The 18,464-nt window shown below is 41.6% G+C and overlaps 1 protein-coding gene across 1 annotated transcript; it reads right to left on the bottom strand.

The window, feature by feature from the left end:
• Positions 1 to 1,493: 1,493 nt before the first annotated feature.
• bhlhe23 (basic helix-loop-helix family, member e23) lies at positions 1,494 to 3,462 on the bottom strand. The gene has a single exon (XM_088332766.1). The coding sequence runs from the start codon at positions 3,147 to 3,149 to the stop codon at positions 2,427 to 2,429; it is 723 nt and encodes a 240-aa protein (XP_088188892.1). The 5' UTR covers positions 3,150 to 3,462; the 3' UTR covers positions 1,494 to 2,426.
• Between the last annotated feature and the right edge of the window lie 15,002 nt (positions 3,463 to 18,464).

Genomic DNA, 18,464 nt, shown 5'->3' with positions numbered 1-18,464 from the left:
ACTTCTTGAGACACCGTGGCCACAAAAAAAATAGGCAAATGATAATTTAGGAAGAAGACCATTCGAATTGTGCATAACGCAATAAATAACAGAAAAAAACTTTGAGGATATAGTGAATATCTATTAGTATACAAAGCAAATAGGAACACACTGCCAACAAATAATCAACAGCTTTTTCTATAGCAGACATTCATCATAATGGGGGAATCTTTGACTTAGGTCTAATATTCTCGCACAACATTATAAAGTCATTCTTTTACCCGGAAGGTATTAATTTGTGGAAAATGTAGACAACGGCCTAAAAATATTCCAATATATATCAATTTTAAAACCTGTATATTACACGTATTTTAGATGAACACGCTTAAAATTATCTATCAATAGTTTCTGTGGGTATTACACGTTATATAGGAGTCACTAGCAATATTGTTGTATGTTTGATGTGTCGTTTCTTTGTTTTTTAATTTCCCTTTTGTGGGATAAGGTTCTGTTTTCTAGTTTTTATTTTGAAAATATTTTGTTCCTGCAAGGAAAAAAATGATAAGGGGGTAGACACATAAACGTTTTGGCTTCATCCTACTTTTCTTGGGCACATTTGATTGCATTGTACAGTTGTTTTTTTGTGCAAATATTTGGTTTCCTTTTGTAAATTAGTGGTTGATGTCATCATTTTGTGCTGTGCTAACAAATAAAAGAGCCACAAACACAAACAAATAAAAAAAACGGATTATTTTTTTCTATATATTTCCGACGAACATTGTGCCTTAAATTTTTGGGTGACAAGAAAGTTTGCCTTGCCTTAAAATGTTAAGAAACACTGCAATAAAAGACCCCAACCCAACTGTTAAAGTATTTGAAGTCTGCAACACCTCCACAACAAAAGAGTGTTTTGTATTTTGCTGAAATTGTAGGTATGGTGTGCAGGTTTAGAATGCATAGGGGTCATTATGCCAAATGTAAAACAATCAGAAATTAGCTGTGTGCACAAATAATTTATCATTGCCAGTGCAAAAGAGTAGTTTTACATAAATACAAAATCAAGTAAAATCACACCAGGAATAAATGCATGTGCGACCTGTGACGGTGTTTAACCAGAAATTTGCCTCCCCCACGCAGACACGCGAGGAGGTCGCCCGTTTGTATGCACACAGGACAGGAGCCCAAATCGTGTTAATGCGCCGTCCGGGGTGTGAGAGGCCGCCACGCGGGGAGCCGCCTGCGATCAGCCAAATAGCCACAGACAGGTCCTGCAGTGGCCGCAGGCGCCTCTTGTGTGCACAATTCTCGCCCCACCTCCCACCAATGCCACCGACCCCCTCAGCGTGCCAAAGTGGCCGCACCAGACCCGCCGAGTTCAATGAAGTAGCATGGGCACGACTAGAAATTATTTTAAAAATTTTAAAAGTAAAAAACTTTTGGAATTAATCATGTTAATATTTTGAATTATTTTTAAGGTTGCGCAATATATCGTTTCAAATGAATCCAAACGAGTCTGATCTTATACATATGATTTTAATTATAAACACATGTAAACATTTTATGAAATTCATTTTTGCGACAATACTCTCCAAAATCTTTGCAGGCCATACACGTAAGCCTCGTAATACAGGTGCGGACATTTTTTTTTCTTTGCTCACAGTTGTACAATCATGTAACACGTGCAAGACCTTGAAAACGTTGAATGTGGTCAAAATTGGGGGAAAAGGCGTTGAAATATTTCATATTACCACTAGAGTTCAAAATTGAATATCAGATTACTCATTGGATCGTTCATGAGTTTTGCATGTTTTTTTTTTATTCTAGGGGGGGATAAATCACAGCGTTGCATTTAAATCTCAGCAGAGTACGCGAACAGGAAGATCAGTTAGGCCAAAATTGGTGAAATCAAAGTCGAACATGGAAACGACGCAAGGGCGTAGTTTTGGCATGCAGCGGAGGGGACGTGTCCTCATCAAAATAAAGCAAAAACATTGTTTTGTCCCCACCAATAATATATGATCCCCGAGCAATGCACAATGTCCCCATCAATATCGAGCATTGTTCCCCCCTCCACTAGTATGTGATCACTGAATTCAGACCTGGGCACTCGGGTCATCGAAGGCCGCATGTCCTGTATGATTTTTGAGGTTTATCTTCAACTTAGGTGATACAAATTGGCAGCTCGTTAGCAAGCTGACAGGAAATTGTAAACGATAGGGATTGGAATCAGTGATACTGGAGCAGAGAAACTTGAAAAATTCTGCAGGCGATGCGTCCCGCGAAGACGGGAGTGGGTTCGACTGAAATAAATGCGCTCTGTCCCCACCAATGCCAAGACCAAACCTATGTCCTTGTAAGGACGCACATTTTCCCCACATTTTTAAAAAGCAAACACAGCAGTAGAGTAGCTTCCAAAGTTCGGTGACGGTCGTGGCGGCTGGGTTTCGTCAGGGTTTGTCGCTGCAGTGTTTGAAAAGAGTCCCCGGGCTGGCGGAGAAGTTGGAGCACTTGTCAGCGGCAGCGGCAGCCAGCGCCGAGCCCGAAAACGGGTACACGGCGGTGGCCTGGCCGAAGGGCGCCAGGGCGGTGGCGGCGGCAGGAATGGGTGATGCCAAACTCTGTCCCTGGTTTAGGTACGCCACCAGCCGCCGCATTTCCTCAAGCGCCTGCGCCTGCATGAGGATATAGTTCTTGGCCAAGAGCAGGGTGGCGATTTTGGAGAGTTTCCTCACTGACGGACTGTGCGCGTAAGGGATGACGGCCCTCAAGCCGTCTAACGCGTCGTTGAGATCGTGCATCCTCCTGCGCTCTCTTGCATTAATGCTGAGCCGCAGGGAGCGTTGCTCTTTGGACTTCTTTCCCTGTAGGGGACCGCCGGCCTTGTCGTCCCCGAACGGTGCGCCTCCTCCACCTCCTCCACCTCCTCTTTTGCGCGACTCGAGCGCGTCAAATGCGTCTTCGTCGTCGCTGGTGTGCTCGCCGCCACTTTCGTTTGATTTCATGGTCCCTTGAAGGAACTCGGAGTTTGGAGCGAGTGGGAAACGACCTGGGTGTCCACCAGGTCCGTGGCCGGCACCGAAACCAAAGGCAGACTGGCCGTAGCGCTGCGTCAGGTCGAGGAGTGCGTCGTTGCTGATGGACTTGAGCAGGTTCTCGTCGCTGGCGTTCATCTTCGATCGTTCGCCAAACAAACACAAACTAATAAAAAAATGAGATCTCCCTGTTTGCTTCTCAGCCGTGACTCTTTGAAGAAAGATGTGAGGAGTGCGTCCTCGCTCCTTTGCGCATCACTTGCGCACAACCTCCGCCACAAGCGCGGCAGCTGCAGCAGCAACTTGCGCAAAACTTGTCCGAGCGAGCTTGGAGGATGAAGGCGTGCGTGGTTGTGCTCGTGTTGGAGCGCGTGCTCGAACTCGAACTCCCTTTTCGCTTGCCGCTCCTCTGGCGCCCTCCCTCGCCTCGGGCCAAGTGAGATGCGCCTTGCGCCCTACGCGCGCGTTAGTAGGCGCGCCAGGCCCGCCAGGACCAGACAGTCGACCAATCAGCGTGAGTGCTTCATTAACTGACGCGACTCTTCCATCATTGGAACGTCAAGTGACGTGCAGCCCGCTTCGGAGTTCGCTTGATGACACTCGAACAAGTTCAGAACTACAGTATATAGGGGAGTAAAAAATCAAGGAGATATAATTTTAGGCAGTTGTCCGAAGAGAACGTTGACATAACAAACCATTTCCATTCATGGCTTGATCAAAGAATATTTTGAAACGAGCCAGCTCCTTTCAAGAGTAATTTACAACAAGTTACTAGTCCAACCTTACCACATATCTGTCAACCACGGCCTCCTGCTCAACTTATTAACGGTGGCAATCCCCCTTATTAAGTGATAATAAACCTTACAAACTCAACAATGTATCTACGTACTCACAGCAAGGCCGACTATGTAGAATATAAACAAATAAAGATACGTTTATTTTATTTACAAAAGAAACAACACGAAATGTTTAGTTATTTCCCCCCTTGCAGTAAATTCAGAATTGTTTATAAGTAGCAGTGCATGGATTTTGCAGGCTACTTTTCATCTTCATAAATGTTAACAGAAACTGGCAAAATTTAGTTTAATTTGCAAAAAATATGTCAGGGTATCAGTTCCCATTGTCTTCCTAACCTATACTCTGTATACAGGTATGTACTTTCTTCTAAAAAAGATCACACAGACTTAGCAATACAGGTATATAACTTCATAGTCTTCTGCTACCAGTGACCGTGACTGTCTGGATTAAAGCCGAAATGGGAAATACGGGATCGATCTAACGAACACTTTTTAAATTTGAAAAATATATATTTTAAACATTTTCCTCCAATAAAACTATATACTTTGCACATAATTTGAAATGATGAAAAATAAAAGTGAAAATTTTGGGTAAAACATAAATTCACAGGTACTGGACCATAAACTCACTCTAATTATGCAAACGTTTCTGGTGGAGGTGAAAGTGAAAATATCATACATTAGTCCGTAGAGTGTAATCTTTTGTTTGGAGACGCTGAATATTTACCATCAGAACTATTTGATGATAAAGATTTGTTTCCTAAATACAATAAACACAGAACAAAAAAACAAAAATCTTGAGATTTTAGATTTGACTCATCTAAGACAAGTGCAACACATTGTCTCTTTGCACCTGCTCCCACGCAGTCCTAAACTTTACACAGTAAAACCAAAAACCGGAACTTGGTTGGAAAGGATCTACTGCCATCTAGTGCTGATAATGGCGAAGCAGTCGACCTGGATTCTTAAGCAAACCACAAGCAATGATCAATTTGTGAAGCGGGGTCAAAAGAAGTGTGACATACAGTGTGTCGAAACTTTTACTTCTTTTTTAATTAGCTTTTTTATGTGAATAGCTGACATATTTTAAGCACTGGTGTGAGTTTTTTTTCATATGATATAATTCTAAATGGGAGGTTTGAGACAAAGAGAATGGATTAACGAACGAATGGCTTCATTGTAATCATACAATGATATAACCAAATTGGCTTCTCCTTTCAGTGTAGATAGATAGATAGATAGATAGATAGATAGATAGATAGATAGATAGATAGATAGATAGATAGATAGATAGATAGATAGATAGATAGATAGATAGATAGATAGATAGATAGATAGATAGATAGATAGATAGATAGATAGATAGATGGATAGATAGATGGATAGATAGATAGATAGATAGATAGATAGATAGATAGATAGATAGATAGATAGATAGATAGATAGATAGATAGATAGATAGATAGATAGATAGATAGATAGATAGATAGATAGATAGATAGATAGATAGATTGATAGATACAGACAGACAGACAGACAGACAGACAGACAGACAGACAGACAGACAGATAGATAGATAGATAGATAGATAGATAGATAGATAGATAGATAGATAGATAGATAGATAGATAGATAGATAGATAGATAGATAGATAGATAGATAGATAGATAGATAGATAGATAGATAGATTGATAGATTTTCATCCCCGCAGGGAAATTCACACTTCCAGCAGTATCCTTGTGTTGAAAATAGAACAATAATAAAGTAAAAGGAATATAACACAGAAATACACAATGTAACGTGTTGATATAGAGCAGGAATGTCCAAAGCATCCCAAAGCATTGCAAACCTTTCACAGAGGGTGAATTTATCAAAGACTGTGTGATGATACTGGTAAAAAGTATCTGTCCTGAGAAGCAGCAAGAGTTTGCCAAAGTCTGCCTGGCACGTAACACTGTGGCGCGCAGGATTGAAGAGGTGTCATCGGACATCAAAAGACAATTGGGAGTCAGAGGAAAGGAGTTTGACTTTTTTTCACTAGCTTGCGGCGAAAGCACAGACGCCTCTGACACTGCTCAGTTACTTATTTTTCTGAGAGGAGTGGACAACGAAATGAATATTACTGAAGAACTACTTTGACCTACAGAGCCTGAAAAAACAAACAAGAGGAACAGATTTATTTTCTTCTGTTTGCGCTACCATGGATAACATGAAACTCCCGTGGAATAAAATTTTTGGGATAATTACGGATGGCGCGCCATCGATGACTGGCAAACAAAGCGGATGAGCAACAATAATAAGTAACAAAGTAATTGAAGAAAGAGGGAAAGCTGTAAAACTCCATTGCATCAATCATCAGCAAGTTCTGTGTGCTAAACATCTCCGATACGAACATGTTATGGGACCGGTGATAAAATCAATTAACTATATCTGCTCTAGAGCGCTATGCCCCCGTCAGTTCCAACAGTTTCTAAGCGAGAATCATGCAGAATATGGAGATGTTGTCTGTCACAATGACGTGAGATGGCTCAGTCGGGGTTCTGCACTGTCACGCTTCTACTCACTTAGGCAAGAAATCGGTGAGTTTTTGCCTGAAAAAGGACAACCTATGGGAGAACTAAGTGAGCCTATTTGGCTGGCTGATTTGGGGTTTCTAGTTGACATTACAAAGCATCTTAATGTCCTCAACACCAGTCTCCAAGGACCAGATGCAGTCATGAGCCAACTATATTCACATGTCAAGGCCTTTGGAATCAAGCTGTAACTGTTTGAAAGACACCTGTCGTCGACCCAGCCCAGCTCTGCACACTTTCCAGCGCTGCAAGAAATCATGGCCAGATTCCCACAGAGCGATGTCAGTGTGCAAACAAGGAGGTACGCGTCAGATATTTCACCTCTGGCTGAAGAGTTTAAACAACGCTTTCAGGACTTTGCAGCAATTGAGAAGGAGAGCACTCTTTTTTCCTCACCTTTCTCCGTGGACACAGATGATGTTCCAGACCATTTGCAGCTGGAGGTCATTGAGCTGCAGTGTGACGCAGAGATCTGCGGTCAGCACCAGCAGCTCTCGCCAACTTTTACCGACAGCTGAATAAGGACAGGCTTCCAGAGATTTGAGCATTTGGTAAGAAAATGCTAAGCTTGTTTGGGTCCACGTACTTGTGTGAGAAGGCATTCTCGGTTATGAACTTAAATAAGAGCCATGTGAGGACACGGCTATAGTACTCTCACTTACAAGACATCTTGCGCATCAATACTACTGCCATTGAGCCAGACCTGGACTTTGTCCTGCACTCCAGATCTCAGTTTCACCCATCACACTAATGCGGACAAGTGATCATTTTTCATTGAGGGGGGTTATAGTTGTTTATTATTCTGGAGTGAAAGCCTGCAGGGTTGGACTGTAACGTACGCACAAAGCACGCTACACTGCTGGTGCGCACATCACCACCGCGCGTCCATCACCACCGCCCGTCCTGTCCCCGGGTCGCCAAGCGAGAGGGAGAGAGAGGTGTGCCAATCAACATTTATAGTTACTGTCATATTTTAAATGAGCCCTGCACTTGTTGATATGACAATATCTGTGTTTAAAAATTCTGTAAATATTAAACTGCCGTGGTGAGATATTTTTTCATGTTTCATATGTAATTTGCACCAAAGAGTACATTACTTCTCTTCAACTGTTACAAAAAAGTTAATCAAAGTGTTAAAAAAAGTGAAGTTAAGTGAATATTTAATTTCAATTTTCAATGTCAATTAAATTTTGATATGCATGTTTCAAATAAACCAAAACATATGCTTAGGATAGCTGAAATTAAAATAAAACGCAAATGTGAAACACAGAACGGCTCGCTGAAATGTATTTAAATTAATTGCTGTTATATGTAAAGAACGTCCGCCAAGGTTGGCCCCCCTACATTTTTAACACATCAAATCTGGCCCCCTCTGTAAAAGGTTTGGACACCCCTGATATAGAGTATTTAAATAGTGCTACATAAAATACACACTGTAATAAAAATAGGGTAATGTGCAATGTGGGGGTGTGGTTTAATGTGGGCTTTTACTCCCCCGGGTGGACATAAAGAGCCTCATGGCATGAGGAAGAAATGATCTCCTCAGTCTGTCAGTGGAACAAGACTGTGACAGCAGTCTGTCGCTGAAGCTGCTCTTCCGTTTGGAGATGGTGCTGTGTAGTGGATGTGATGTGATGGATTGTCCATGATTGACCGCAGCTTTTTCAGTGCCCGTCTCTCAGTTACTGTTGTCAGGCTTTCCTGCTCTGTGCCCACAACAGAGATCGCTTTCCTCACCAGTGTATCAAGACGAAAGGCATCCTTCTTCTTGGCGCTGCCTCCCCAACACGCTGCTGCATAGAAGAGGTTGCTTGCCACAACAGTCCCATAGGTAAAACACATTGAAACGATAAAAATGTGTAAAAGGATAGAAATGCAAAAAACAATACATTAATGATACATAATGCATATGTGCATATTCACAGTGGCAGTTGTAGAGAAAATTTTGCTCATTAACGGTGTAGATGGGAGTTCGGGGGGGTAAGAGGTCTTGGGAAGAAGCCATTTCTCATTCTGTTTTTGTCAAAGAAAAAACAGACCTTCCCTCATCCAGAGTTCAGTGTTTGGTGGTGTCTTGTAGTTTTAGTGTCTCTGCTAAAAGAATTGAAATGATAACTCTAATTCCAAGATAGAAATGACCTTAATATCTAAAACAGGGGGAGGGGGGGCAGCCCACAGGAGGGGCTTGTATTAATAGTTTATGGTTTGAGGTGAGGATTTAGGCTTAAGGTTAGGCTTGGTTATTGTTAGAGCCTATGTGTCAGGGTAATAGGTTAGGGGTTAGGAGTTTGGGTAGAGTATGTTACCGGTGAGGCTTTGGACTGGCCTACGCAGCACTTTCCCCCCCCATTGGCTCTAATATCATTTTGACTAGAACTAAAATCTCCTTCCAACTCATTTGAGCTGAGTCAACAAAGTTGTCTTTCTTCTTCAGCCAGTATATATTATATATATATTTCAGATGGCATTTGACAGACCTATGCCATGTCTCACTACACACTACTGGCGAGAATTGCCAGCTGCAAGAACCTTACTCAAGAACTGTACGACCAACCTGTCACAATCTTCAAGAACCTGCTCCACTTAGGGTTTCCGGATTACCATTAGCTTTCTTAAAATAGGACTAGTTCTTGATAAAAATCTAACATTCAAGGAAGTAGCTGCAAAACCAATGGAATTGGGCTGCACCAACGGGTAAACTAAAAGTTTGAATGCTCAGAAATCTTTTTGGATGTCAGGTGTCCAAAGGCTCAAAATGAAGTTAATGATATTCAGAAAACTTCCCCGAAGTTTGACATTTATTTATTTGAATGACTACCACAACAAGTCAAGCGAGTCCGCTCAATTAGAATTTCATTGGCATGAGAAGTTGTCTCTGTCGTGAGAGAGCATGAGCAAGATGTGATGCAAAAACGCTCCTTTTGGGACTGCCCGTTGCCAGACCATTGCTTAACCTTGAGGAAAACCTGTTCATGCCTGTTTGTTCTGAGTAAATGCCTAGTTTGTAATTTTGATTGCCTTTAAGCCTGTTTTGTTTTGTCTTTGGTCCGTTTGTGTTGGATAACTTTTCTTCCCTAAATTAAAGTGACAGATCGTCTACGCTTTTGAGTTCACACTTCCTGCTTCCTGGCCCGTTTCTTGACAGTATTTGTCTTTTATAAGCATTTGAATCAATAAACTCTTTTTTTTGTATCTTTTTGGGGGTTTAGATTGGTATTTGGACTGTATTTTAGACATTCCTTTTCTTAATTTCACCATTTTTATCCTCGAACAAATGAAAACAACCAGCACGCACGTGAAATCACCCTCCAAGATCCCACTCTCCACTCCTCACTCCCCCACACCTCCTTTCCACCAGCCTAAGGGCCCGGTCACACAGCCGTTTGCGTCTGTATCGCGGGTAAAATTTTGGGTTTTTTTCTGCCCGTGGTTGCCCGCGATGGAAAATGCGCAAAATTGGCCAACCCGCTGTTCATCAGTGGTATGCCCGCAAAACAGACGCCGGCGACTGTTCCGCTTCCTCATCGCGTCATTTCCGCGTCATTTTCTCGTGTGGACCACAGGTATAAAAGCTGCCGAGCCGGCGTTATACCGAGAAATGCATCCTTGCCGAGATTTGCATCCCCTCGCTACTACAACCACTTTTACCTCGTTTTATCTCACTTTTATATCACTTTTACGGAATTTAATGACGAACATATAACCAAAACCACTTCGTCTTGCATTTGTTGGGAATGTAATACAACTTAAACCATTCCGTCTTTGTATTTGTTGTGAATGTAATCAAACGGTAATGCACGCCGTATACAAATCACTTTTGAGCAGGTAACATGTTTATTTTGCCTTTTTCTATTCAAATCGCTCGTATTGAAACTGTTATGCACTCTACCATAAAGCTTATTTCTGCATAATAAGCTTTACGGTATTCTGCTGCGATCGTTTTTTTCACCCGCGTTAACAAACGCATTTTTTAGAATACGATCGCACTTTATTGTTTAAATAAACGCGTTATATAGACTAGGATCTCCCAATTGTTATAATTAGCTCGCTTTATTGTTTTAATAAGCGTTTTATATAGAATACGATCGCTTTTGTTGGAAGCGCAGCAGAATGCGCGTTCACGCGAGGGGGGAGGATTTATATACGGTGTGCATTACCGTTCGATTACGTTCACAACAAAAACAAAGACGGAATGGTTTAAGTTGTATTACATTCCCAACAAATGCAAGACGAAGTGGTTTTGGTTATATATTCGCCATCACATTCCCTAAAAGTGATATAAAAGTGAGATAAAACGAGGTAAAAGTGGTTGTAGTAGCAAGGGGATGCAAATCTCGGCAGGGATGCATTTCTCGGCATAACACCAGGCTGTAGAAATCATAACCGCTCAAGGCACAGTCCCGTGAAGATCAAGATTTCAAGCTATGGCACCGAAGAAGCCAATATGTTATTATTGTAATAGTTTTTCATTTTGATTTTATTATCTTGTTATGAAATGAGAATAAATGTCAAGAAATAAAAATGGATTAAGACGAGGTCACTACGGTGACGGGGATCCATGTCCACCCCTTGACGTCTCGAGCACAACTGACGTGTGCTCGGCAAATCGCGCTGTATTTACGCGGAGAAAGGCGTTTGACCGTCACACGCGTAACACGCTAATTTCACGTAATAACACCGCGATACAGGCGCAGAACATGCTATTACCATGCTCCACCCACGATTACCCGCTGAAATTTCCCGTCCTACCCATGTGTAACCACGCCCTGGCCGCGGCCATAGCACGTCGTTCCGCGTCATTTCCGCGTCATTACCTCGTGTGCCGCCCGCGGTTAACACGTGCTCAAAGTTTTGAGCAGCTCAAATCGTTTTCGCGTGGTCAACCGCGCGTGAATTTCCGACCGCGTGTTAAGCACTGCTGTATCTCGTCTGTATGACGATCTCAAAGCGTCCAATGGCGTCCGCCTCACAGGCAGAAATTTCTGGCCGTGATTCAGCCGCAAACGGCTGTGTGACCGGGCCCTAATGCGTTTTGCGGCTGGAACACTAATGGCAAAAGTAAAATAGAGCAGATAGGTACGGTGAAAAAAAATATAACAAGACTCAGTTGGGCATTGTCAACAGAGAGTAAATAGAGAAAATATTTTATTTTAAACTTTTTAAGGACATCACAAACTACACACCGCAGTACTTTAAAATACAGTGTCGCTCTTGGTGAAAAAAAATATGTAATGGCTTTTTTGAGTGAAAACATCACCCAACCAGGCTCTGGTTCGGAAATGACCAACATTTCCCGTGTGATATCGCATTGCTGCCAACCAGCATGAGCACTCAAACCAGGGCCGATATTAGTTTCAGAGCTGAGCACTCAGAATGTTTGGCTGTTTTTTTTAATTGTGTGTACTATTTTGTGCTTCCTAGTGGTACAAAAAAACTTTCATTCAGTAATAACAACATCAACATTGATTGAAATTTAAACTTGGAAAAATACCTGAACTATCATACCAATATCAAGAGAGAAGCCAGGGATCAAATGGGCTGAACAGTTTCAAGGCAGTGGGGTATTTCCCATGCTGCATTTTTCAATTGTATTTATTCTATGAACTTTTTATTATCATCTAGCATTTTTAATCAGACAACCCTGTCCTTTAGTAATAATTATAGGGTTTTAAAATTGCTATAAATTACTATAAAATATGCTATAAAAACTGGCTGGTTACGTCCATGACTCAAACCCACACAAACGCTGCCGAAGTGTCATCATAGCAACCAAATATCCATGAAAGCTTGCGCCATGAAGACTCCTTGCCCTTATTGCTATTGTGCAAGAGCGAGCAACAGTAAGCCCTGTGCGGGGGCTTGCGTTTGGCGAATCCACAACGGTTTGGAGCAACGTCAATCATCCTGCCCTCCCAAACAGACTACGAGACTTGTCATGGATGGTGGCTCATGAAGTTCTCCCAGTCAGAGCCGTAATGCACCACCGAGGAATGTCAGCGACTTCGACGTGCCCTCGACCTGGCTGTGGCGCCCAGGAGTCGGTGAGGCACCTTTTTTGTGAGTGCAGCGCTGCCCAGGTCTTGTGGACAATGGCCGAACAACTAGGAAAGTTCCCGGACTTGCCAGCAGGAGAGGTCCCTGATGCACAGTACGTGCTTTACGGGGTGAGTCGGTCGAGGAGGCCTCGGAACGACTTTGCCAGGGACTGGCTCACTCTCGCCGCCATCAAGGACGCCATCTGGACCTCCAGAAACCTGCTGGTATGGAGGTGCAGGCAGATCCCCCCCGTGGCTGTGCTCCAAATGGCTGCAGATACCATACAATCTGCGAGCGGCGGGCCTAGGACGCAGCCATAAAGAAGACTCGTCTGCACCCACCCGGAGGGGGGAGCCGGAGCTACACTGTGGGAGTCCCGGCAGCAACGGCCTGGGTTGTGGAACCCAGAAGGGAGAGGACCCACGCAGAAGGGAGAGGACCCACACAGAGGACTGGAAGAATGCTGCTTGGGAGGGTGGGATGGCAGAGCTATGCCCTTGCACAATAGTATTGCCTTTTACACGCTGGTTAACTACTGTTAAAAGAAAATAACTCTGAAGTTGTTTAATTGATGTTGAAAATGTCAGGAAAAAATGTTAAAACGTCATATCGTCACGTCATATTGTCAGATATAAAAAAATTGTGAATATGCTTGATGGCTGTGTTTTGCTGCTGTTGGTGTCGGTGGATTTGTTCAGACCGAGGACAATCGACTTTGGCCTGGACGGATCTATTGACACTAACAAAGATGTTATATAATGAAATTGTGAATATGATTGATAAGATTTTCGAGAAAGTTTGTTCAAACCTCACTTTGTGTTTGCTGTTAAAACGTAATATTGGAATATAATATTGTGAATGTGCTTTATTGTTGTTGAGATTGTCATGATTGTTTTCTGTTTTTAGTGTCAATAAATTTGTTCAAACAAAAAAAAACAACAAAAAAAAACGAAAACCTATGCTACTGGCCACCATTTGAGAACCTCGCCTTCAATTTTGTGGGTGCAATGCTCCCTCTAGTCCAGCAGGGGGAGAAAAACCTCATAGAAATTTCTAAGAGCTAGCTTGGCAAGAACATTGTGTGCTCTTGATGTATTCGTCACTGTGCTGAAATCTTCAAGTGACGTCTCAGAATCCATCATTCATAAATAGAAATCTTTAAAATAAAGCGAATTCTGTGTCTAGTGTTTGACAAAAAGTGTTGAAAAGTCTGATTGAATCGACTGTACATCAAACACATTATGTTGCTCGGAAAAACAATTAAGAAATTAATACAGATATCACGTGGGAACTAGAAAAGGCTCATTGTGCTTTCAATGGCACTTTTTATATCATACCATTCGGCTGCAATTCCACTTATTAAACCACATTAAACCATAAAAACACAATGCATTACATATTTATTCACAGCAAGACAGACTGTAGGATAAAAACAAAGATAATTTGTGCAAACACGGTTTTTTTTAATATTTTCAAATAAACAGTTCGTTCCCCATATGCAGTACTTATTATACGTGACAATTTATTTCCCCAAAAAACAAAAACGTATAAACACGTTACACGGTGTACACGATTTGAAACGATAAAAAAACGGATGAATACAGGGAACACGTATACATTGACAGGTATGTGATACGATATGTAATTGCCTGCAATGTTCTCTAAAGGGAAAGCGTATAGGATTTCACCACTTGATGTCGCTGTATTCTAGTTGAATATGCTTGATTGCTAATAAGATTTACGAGAAGGTTTGTTCAAACCTCACTTTGTGTTTGCTGTTAAAAACGTCATATTGGAATATAATATTGTGAATGTGCTTAATTGCTGTTGAGATTGTTATGATTGTTTTCTGTTTTTTAGTGTCAATAAATTTGTTCAAACCAAAAAAAAAAAAAAATCTAGTTGTTGCGTGTGTATATGATATAATGAAATTGTGAATGTATGTATTTGCTGTTAAAAGTGTCGATAAAACCTCATATTGTTAGAATATGATATAATGAAATTGTGAATGTGTTTAATTGCTGTTGAAAATGTCGACAATAATTGTTCAAACCTCATATTGTTGTTAAAGGATATAATGAAAATGTGAATATGTTTAATTGCTGTTAAAAGTGTCGAGAAGAATCGTTCAGAGCTCAAAATTTTTAATTTGCTGTTAAAAGTGTCAATAAAAGTGTTCAAACTAAAAAAAATCCTAAACGGGTGCACTACAGTAAACCAAAGACATCACATTGGGTAAATTCTCACTGATCTACGATTTATTTTCTCACCTCACCACTAGATGACACTAAATATTAAAAAAATGACTGTAGTTGGTTACGCCATTGCAAAACGTTGTCCATTAGTCAGTTTCCCGACCACAAGTAAAATAAAACCTTTTCGGGTTATTTTACTAAACATAGAAATATCATGATAACGCATTTAATAGTCTTTTAACTATGGCAGCCAAATTCCCATGTCTGTGTTCCTTCATAGGATCATAACCAGAAAAACTACAAGGCCTTTGTTTTCAAACAGAAACCCAGTTAACCTTCTTATACTTTAGAATCGTACACAGTAATCAATTTTATGAAACAATTGTTACACGATATAATTCTGTTTTCCTATAACAATATCCAGGGCCTTGCAAAAGTATTGCTCCTCCCCCCTAGAACTATTCTACAATTTGCTGTATGTCAGGCTTCAAACTTTTTGACAGAAAAGAAAATCAAAATATTTTCAAAATATTGATGACATGTGCGACACAATTGTGAAAACAAGAGCATCATCCAATATTATATGTATTGTGGTAACAAATAAAAAAAGAAAAGTAGGCGCTGCAAAAATATTGTCTCCCTTTGAGTTCATACCTTGTCCAACCTTCTTTTGCGGCGATCACAGCCAGTAGTTTTTTTGGGTAGGTTTCTATTGAAACATCCATTCATTATCTACACCACAGGTGTCAAACTGGCGGCCCGTGGGCCAAATCAGGCCCGCTAAGGGATTGAATCCGGCCCGCAAGACAACACTCAGAGAAGCACAAGATAAAAACAAGCTGCAGGTTGAAATATGTCAACTTGATGTTGCTAAAGAATGGTGCTTCTCACAAAGACACTGCACTTGTATTTATTCCTCTCTCTCTCTCTCTCCACTCCTTTTCTCCCACTCTCTGTCTCTTTCACTCTGTGTCTCTCTTTTTCTCTTCCTTTGTTGCTCTTAGTCTCTTTCTCTCTCTGTCTTTTTAACTTATTTTGCCCTAATTTCCTTTTTTTCCTTTTCTCTCTTTTCTCTTTCTCTCTTCCTACTCTTTGCGCTTTTTCTCTCTTTTCTCTCCTTCGGTCTTTCTATTTCTCTTTAGATTTCTTTCTTCCTCTCCCTTTCTTTCCCCCTCTCTCATGACTTCTCTTTTTATCTCTTTTGTTTCTCAGGCTCTCCCCCTCTCTCTCTTTCTTTATCCCCCCTCTTTCTCTTATTTCTTTATCTCTCTTTTTCTTTCTCTTTAATCTACTGGTCCGGCCCCCAACAGAATGTTTGTTCTATCGTGTGGCCCCAGAGTTAAAATGAGTTTGACACCCCTGATCTACACCGCTTATCTTCAGTAGGGTCGCGGGGGTGCTGAAGCCCATCCCGGCCATCTCCGGGCAGTGGGCAGGGGACACCCTGAACCGGTTGCCAGCCAGTCACAGGGCACACAGGGACAGACAATTCGCTCGCTCATTCACATTAAGGGACAATTTTGACCGGCCAATTGACCTGACATGCATGTTTTTGGAATGTGGGAGGAAACAGGAGTGCCCAGACACAAGCAGAACATGCAAACTCTGCACAGGAAGGTTGGTAGCTGGATTTGAATCCATGACCTCAGAACTGTGCCGCACACACGCTAACCACCGCGCCGCCGTGCTGCCCATCTTGAAACATAACATTTGCTTATTCTTCCTTACAAAACAGCTCAGGTTTGTGCACAGTAAGTTTCAGATCTTTCCACAAACGCTCGATAGCAGGGGTCTCCAACGTGGGGCACACAGGCACTAGAGTGCCCCTTAGGACAGTTGATATGTCCACGGACCTGTTCTGAAAATAGTTCACCATTGCTGGGTCATTGTGATTATCTAGTCAAATTATTTTTTGTGTGGTTAAATGAGTCTCTTTGACACTACTTCCAATGATTAACCTGTAATAACACAGTAACAACATGATAAGATGTTATGTTAGATATTCATATCTAACGGGGTGCCTTCTGCGCTAATTAGTAACATAAAGTAGCGCTCTCTGGTCTCCCGAAGTCTAGAATCAAGTCTCTTCAGCTGGTACAAAATGCCGCAGCGAGGCTTTTAACTCGGACAAAAAAGTACGATCACATAACACCGATTTTGGCTAACCTGCATTGGCTCCCAGTTAGCCTTAGATGTGATTTCAAGGTTCTCTTAGTATTATACAAAATAATACATGGACTTGCTCCCTCTTATCTTTCAGATCTGATTTGCCCCTATGTCCCGGTCCGAAGCCTACGATCTGAGACTGCCGGTCTTCTAGTGATCCCAAGAGCAAAGAAGTGTTCTGCTGGTTCGAGAGCGTTCTCCATCCGGGCACCAGTGCTGTGGAATGCTCTTCCCCCTGAGATAAGATCTGCAAACTCAGTGGAAATGTTTAAATCTAAGCTTAAAACTCACTTCTACTCCATAGCATATGTCCACGCATCGGCCCGGTATTGCAGTACCTCCGGGAACGGTGCATTCGCAATGATCGCAGCAGGGCTTTAGGGCTAGGACCTTGGCTTGGCCTTTTGGCTGAGAGTAAGTGTCCCGGCTCTTAGGCTTTGTAGCGTATTATGAACTGACCGATAACGGATAATGGATAATGAATAACGAAGATAGAACAATAACCCTTAAAAACCCCATAAATAACCTACTCTTCTCGTCGGCTGAAAAATAGTCTGTGTAATATAGTGTAATAATCTGTGAAGCCCTTTGAGACTCTTCGTGATTTAGGGCTATACAAATAAAAATGACTTGACTTGACCTTTGCTCTATAGAATTAAGGTCTGTGCTTTGGTTTGACCATTCTAACACCTTTATATTGTTAGATTTAAACAATTCCAGTGTATATTTTGCTTTATGTTTAGGTCCTGTTAGAAGGTGAAACTGCGCCCCATTTTCAGGTCTCCTGCAGACTCCAACATATTTTCTGCCAGTATCGCCTTATGTCTGTTACCATCTTCCCATCACCTCAAATTATTTTTCCAGTCCTTGCTAAAGAATGTCAATCCTTAAGCATGATGGTGCCACCACCATGTTTGACAGTAGGAATGGTGTTTTTAAGGTCATATGTATTGTTACTCTGACTCAAAACAATGCTTTCCATTCAGCTCAACAATTTCAGTATTGGTCTCATCTGACCACAGTACCCTTTTCCACATGTTATTTGTGTCTCCTTTGTGGCTTCTTGCAAACTCCAAACATGCCTTTTTATGGTATTCTTTCAGAAAGGGTTTCTTCTTTCCATTGTTCCATAGGGGTATATGTATGCAATATTCGACTAATAGCTGTCTTATGCACGGATTGTCCCACTTCAGTTTTGATGCCTGTAGATAATCCAATGTGATCATAAATCTCTTGGTGGCTTCAATGATTATTTTTTCATTGTTTGGCGCGAAAGTTTAGAGGAACGGCCAGGTCTCTGTAGGTTTGGAGTGGTTTTATGCTCTCTCCATTTTGATAATACTGCTCACACAGTGCCCTGGGGATGTATAAATGTTGCAAAATCTTCTTGCATCCCATTCCTGCTTTGAACTTTTTCATAACTTTATCCTGGACCTCCCTGGTGTGTTCTTTGTTCTTCATAATGCTATCAAGCCAAGTCAAGTTTTTTGTATAGCCCTTAATCACAAAGAGTTTCAAAGGGCTGCACAACCCACAGGTTATTGCAAACCACAGACTACTACTGACTATTATTACACCATCCTCTGATCTAAAACCTACACGATGGCAAGGAAAAACTCAAAAACCTCAACATGAGGAAAATGAAAAAACCTTGAGAAGGGACCGCACATGAGGTAATCCCCTTC

The sequence above is a fragment of the Urocampus carinirostris genome, chromosome 3 (genome assembly GCF_059441175.1).
Source record: "Urocampus carinirostris isolate Australia breed hairy pipefish chromosome 3, RoL_Ucar_1.0, whole genome shotgun sequence".
In the NCBI taxonomy this organism is placed as follows: Eukaryota; Metazoa; Chordata; class Actinopteri; order Syngnathiformes; family Syngnathidae; genus Urocampus; species Urocampus carinirostris.
Note: the sequence above shows the minus strand (reverse complement) of the source record. Positions and strands in the feature narration are given on the sequence as shown.

What these genes read in the sequence shown, in the direction of transcription:
- bhlhe23 (XM_088332766.1), bottom strand. Translation starts at nt 3,149, where the DNA reads ATGAACGCCAGCGACGAGAACCTGCTCAAGTCCATCAGCAACGACGCA.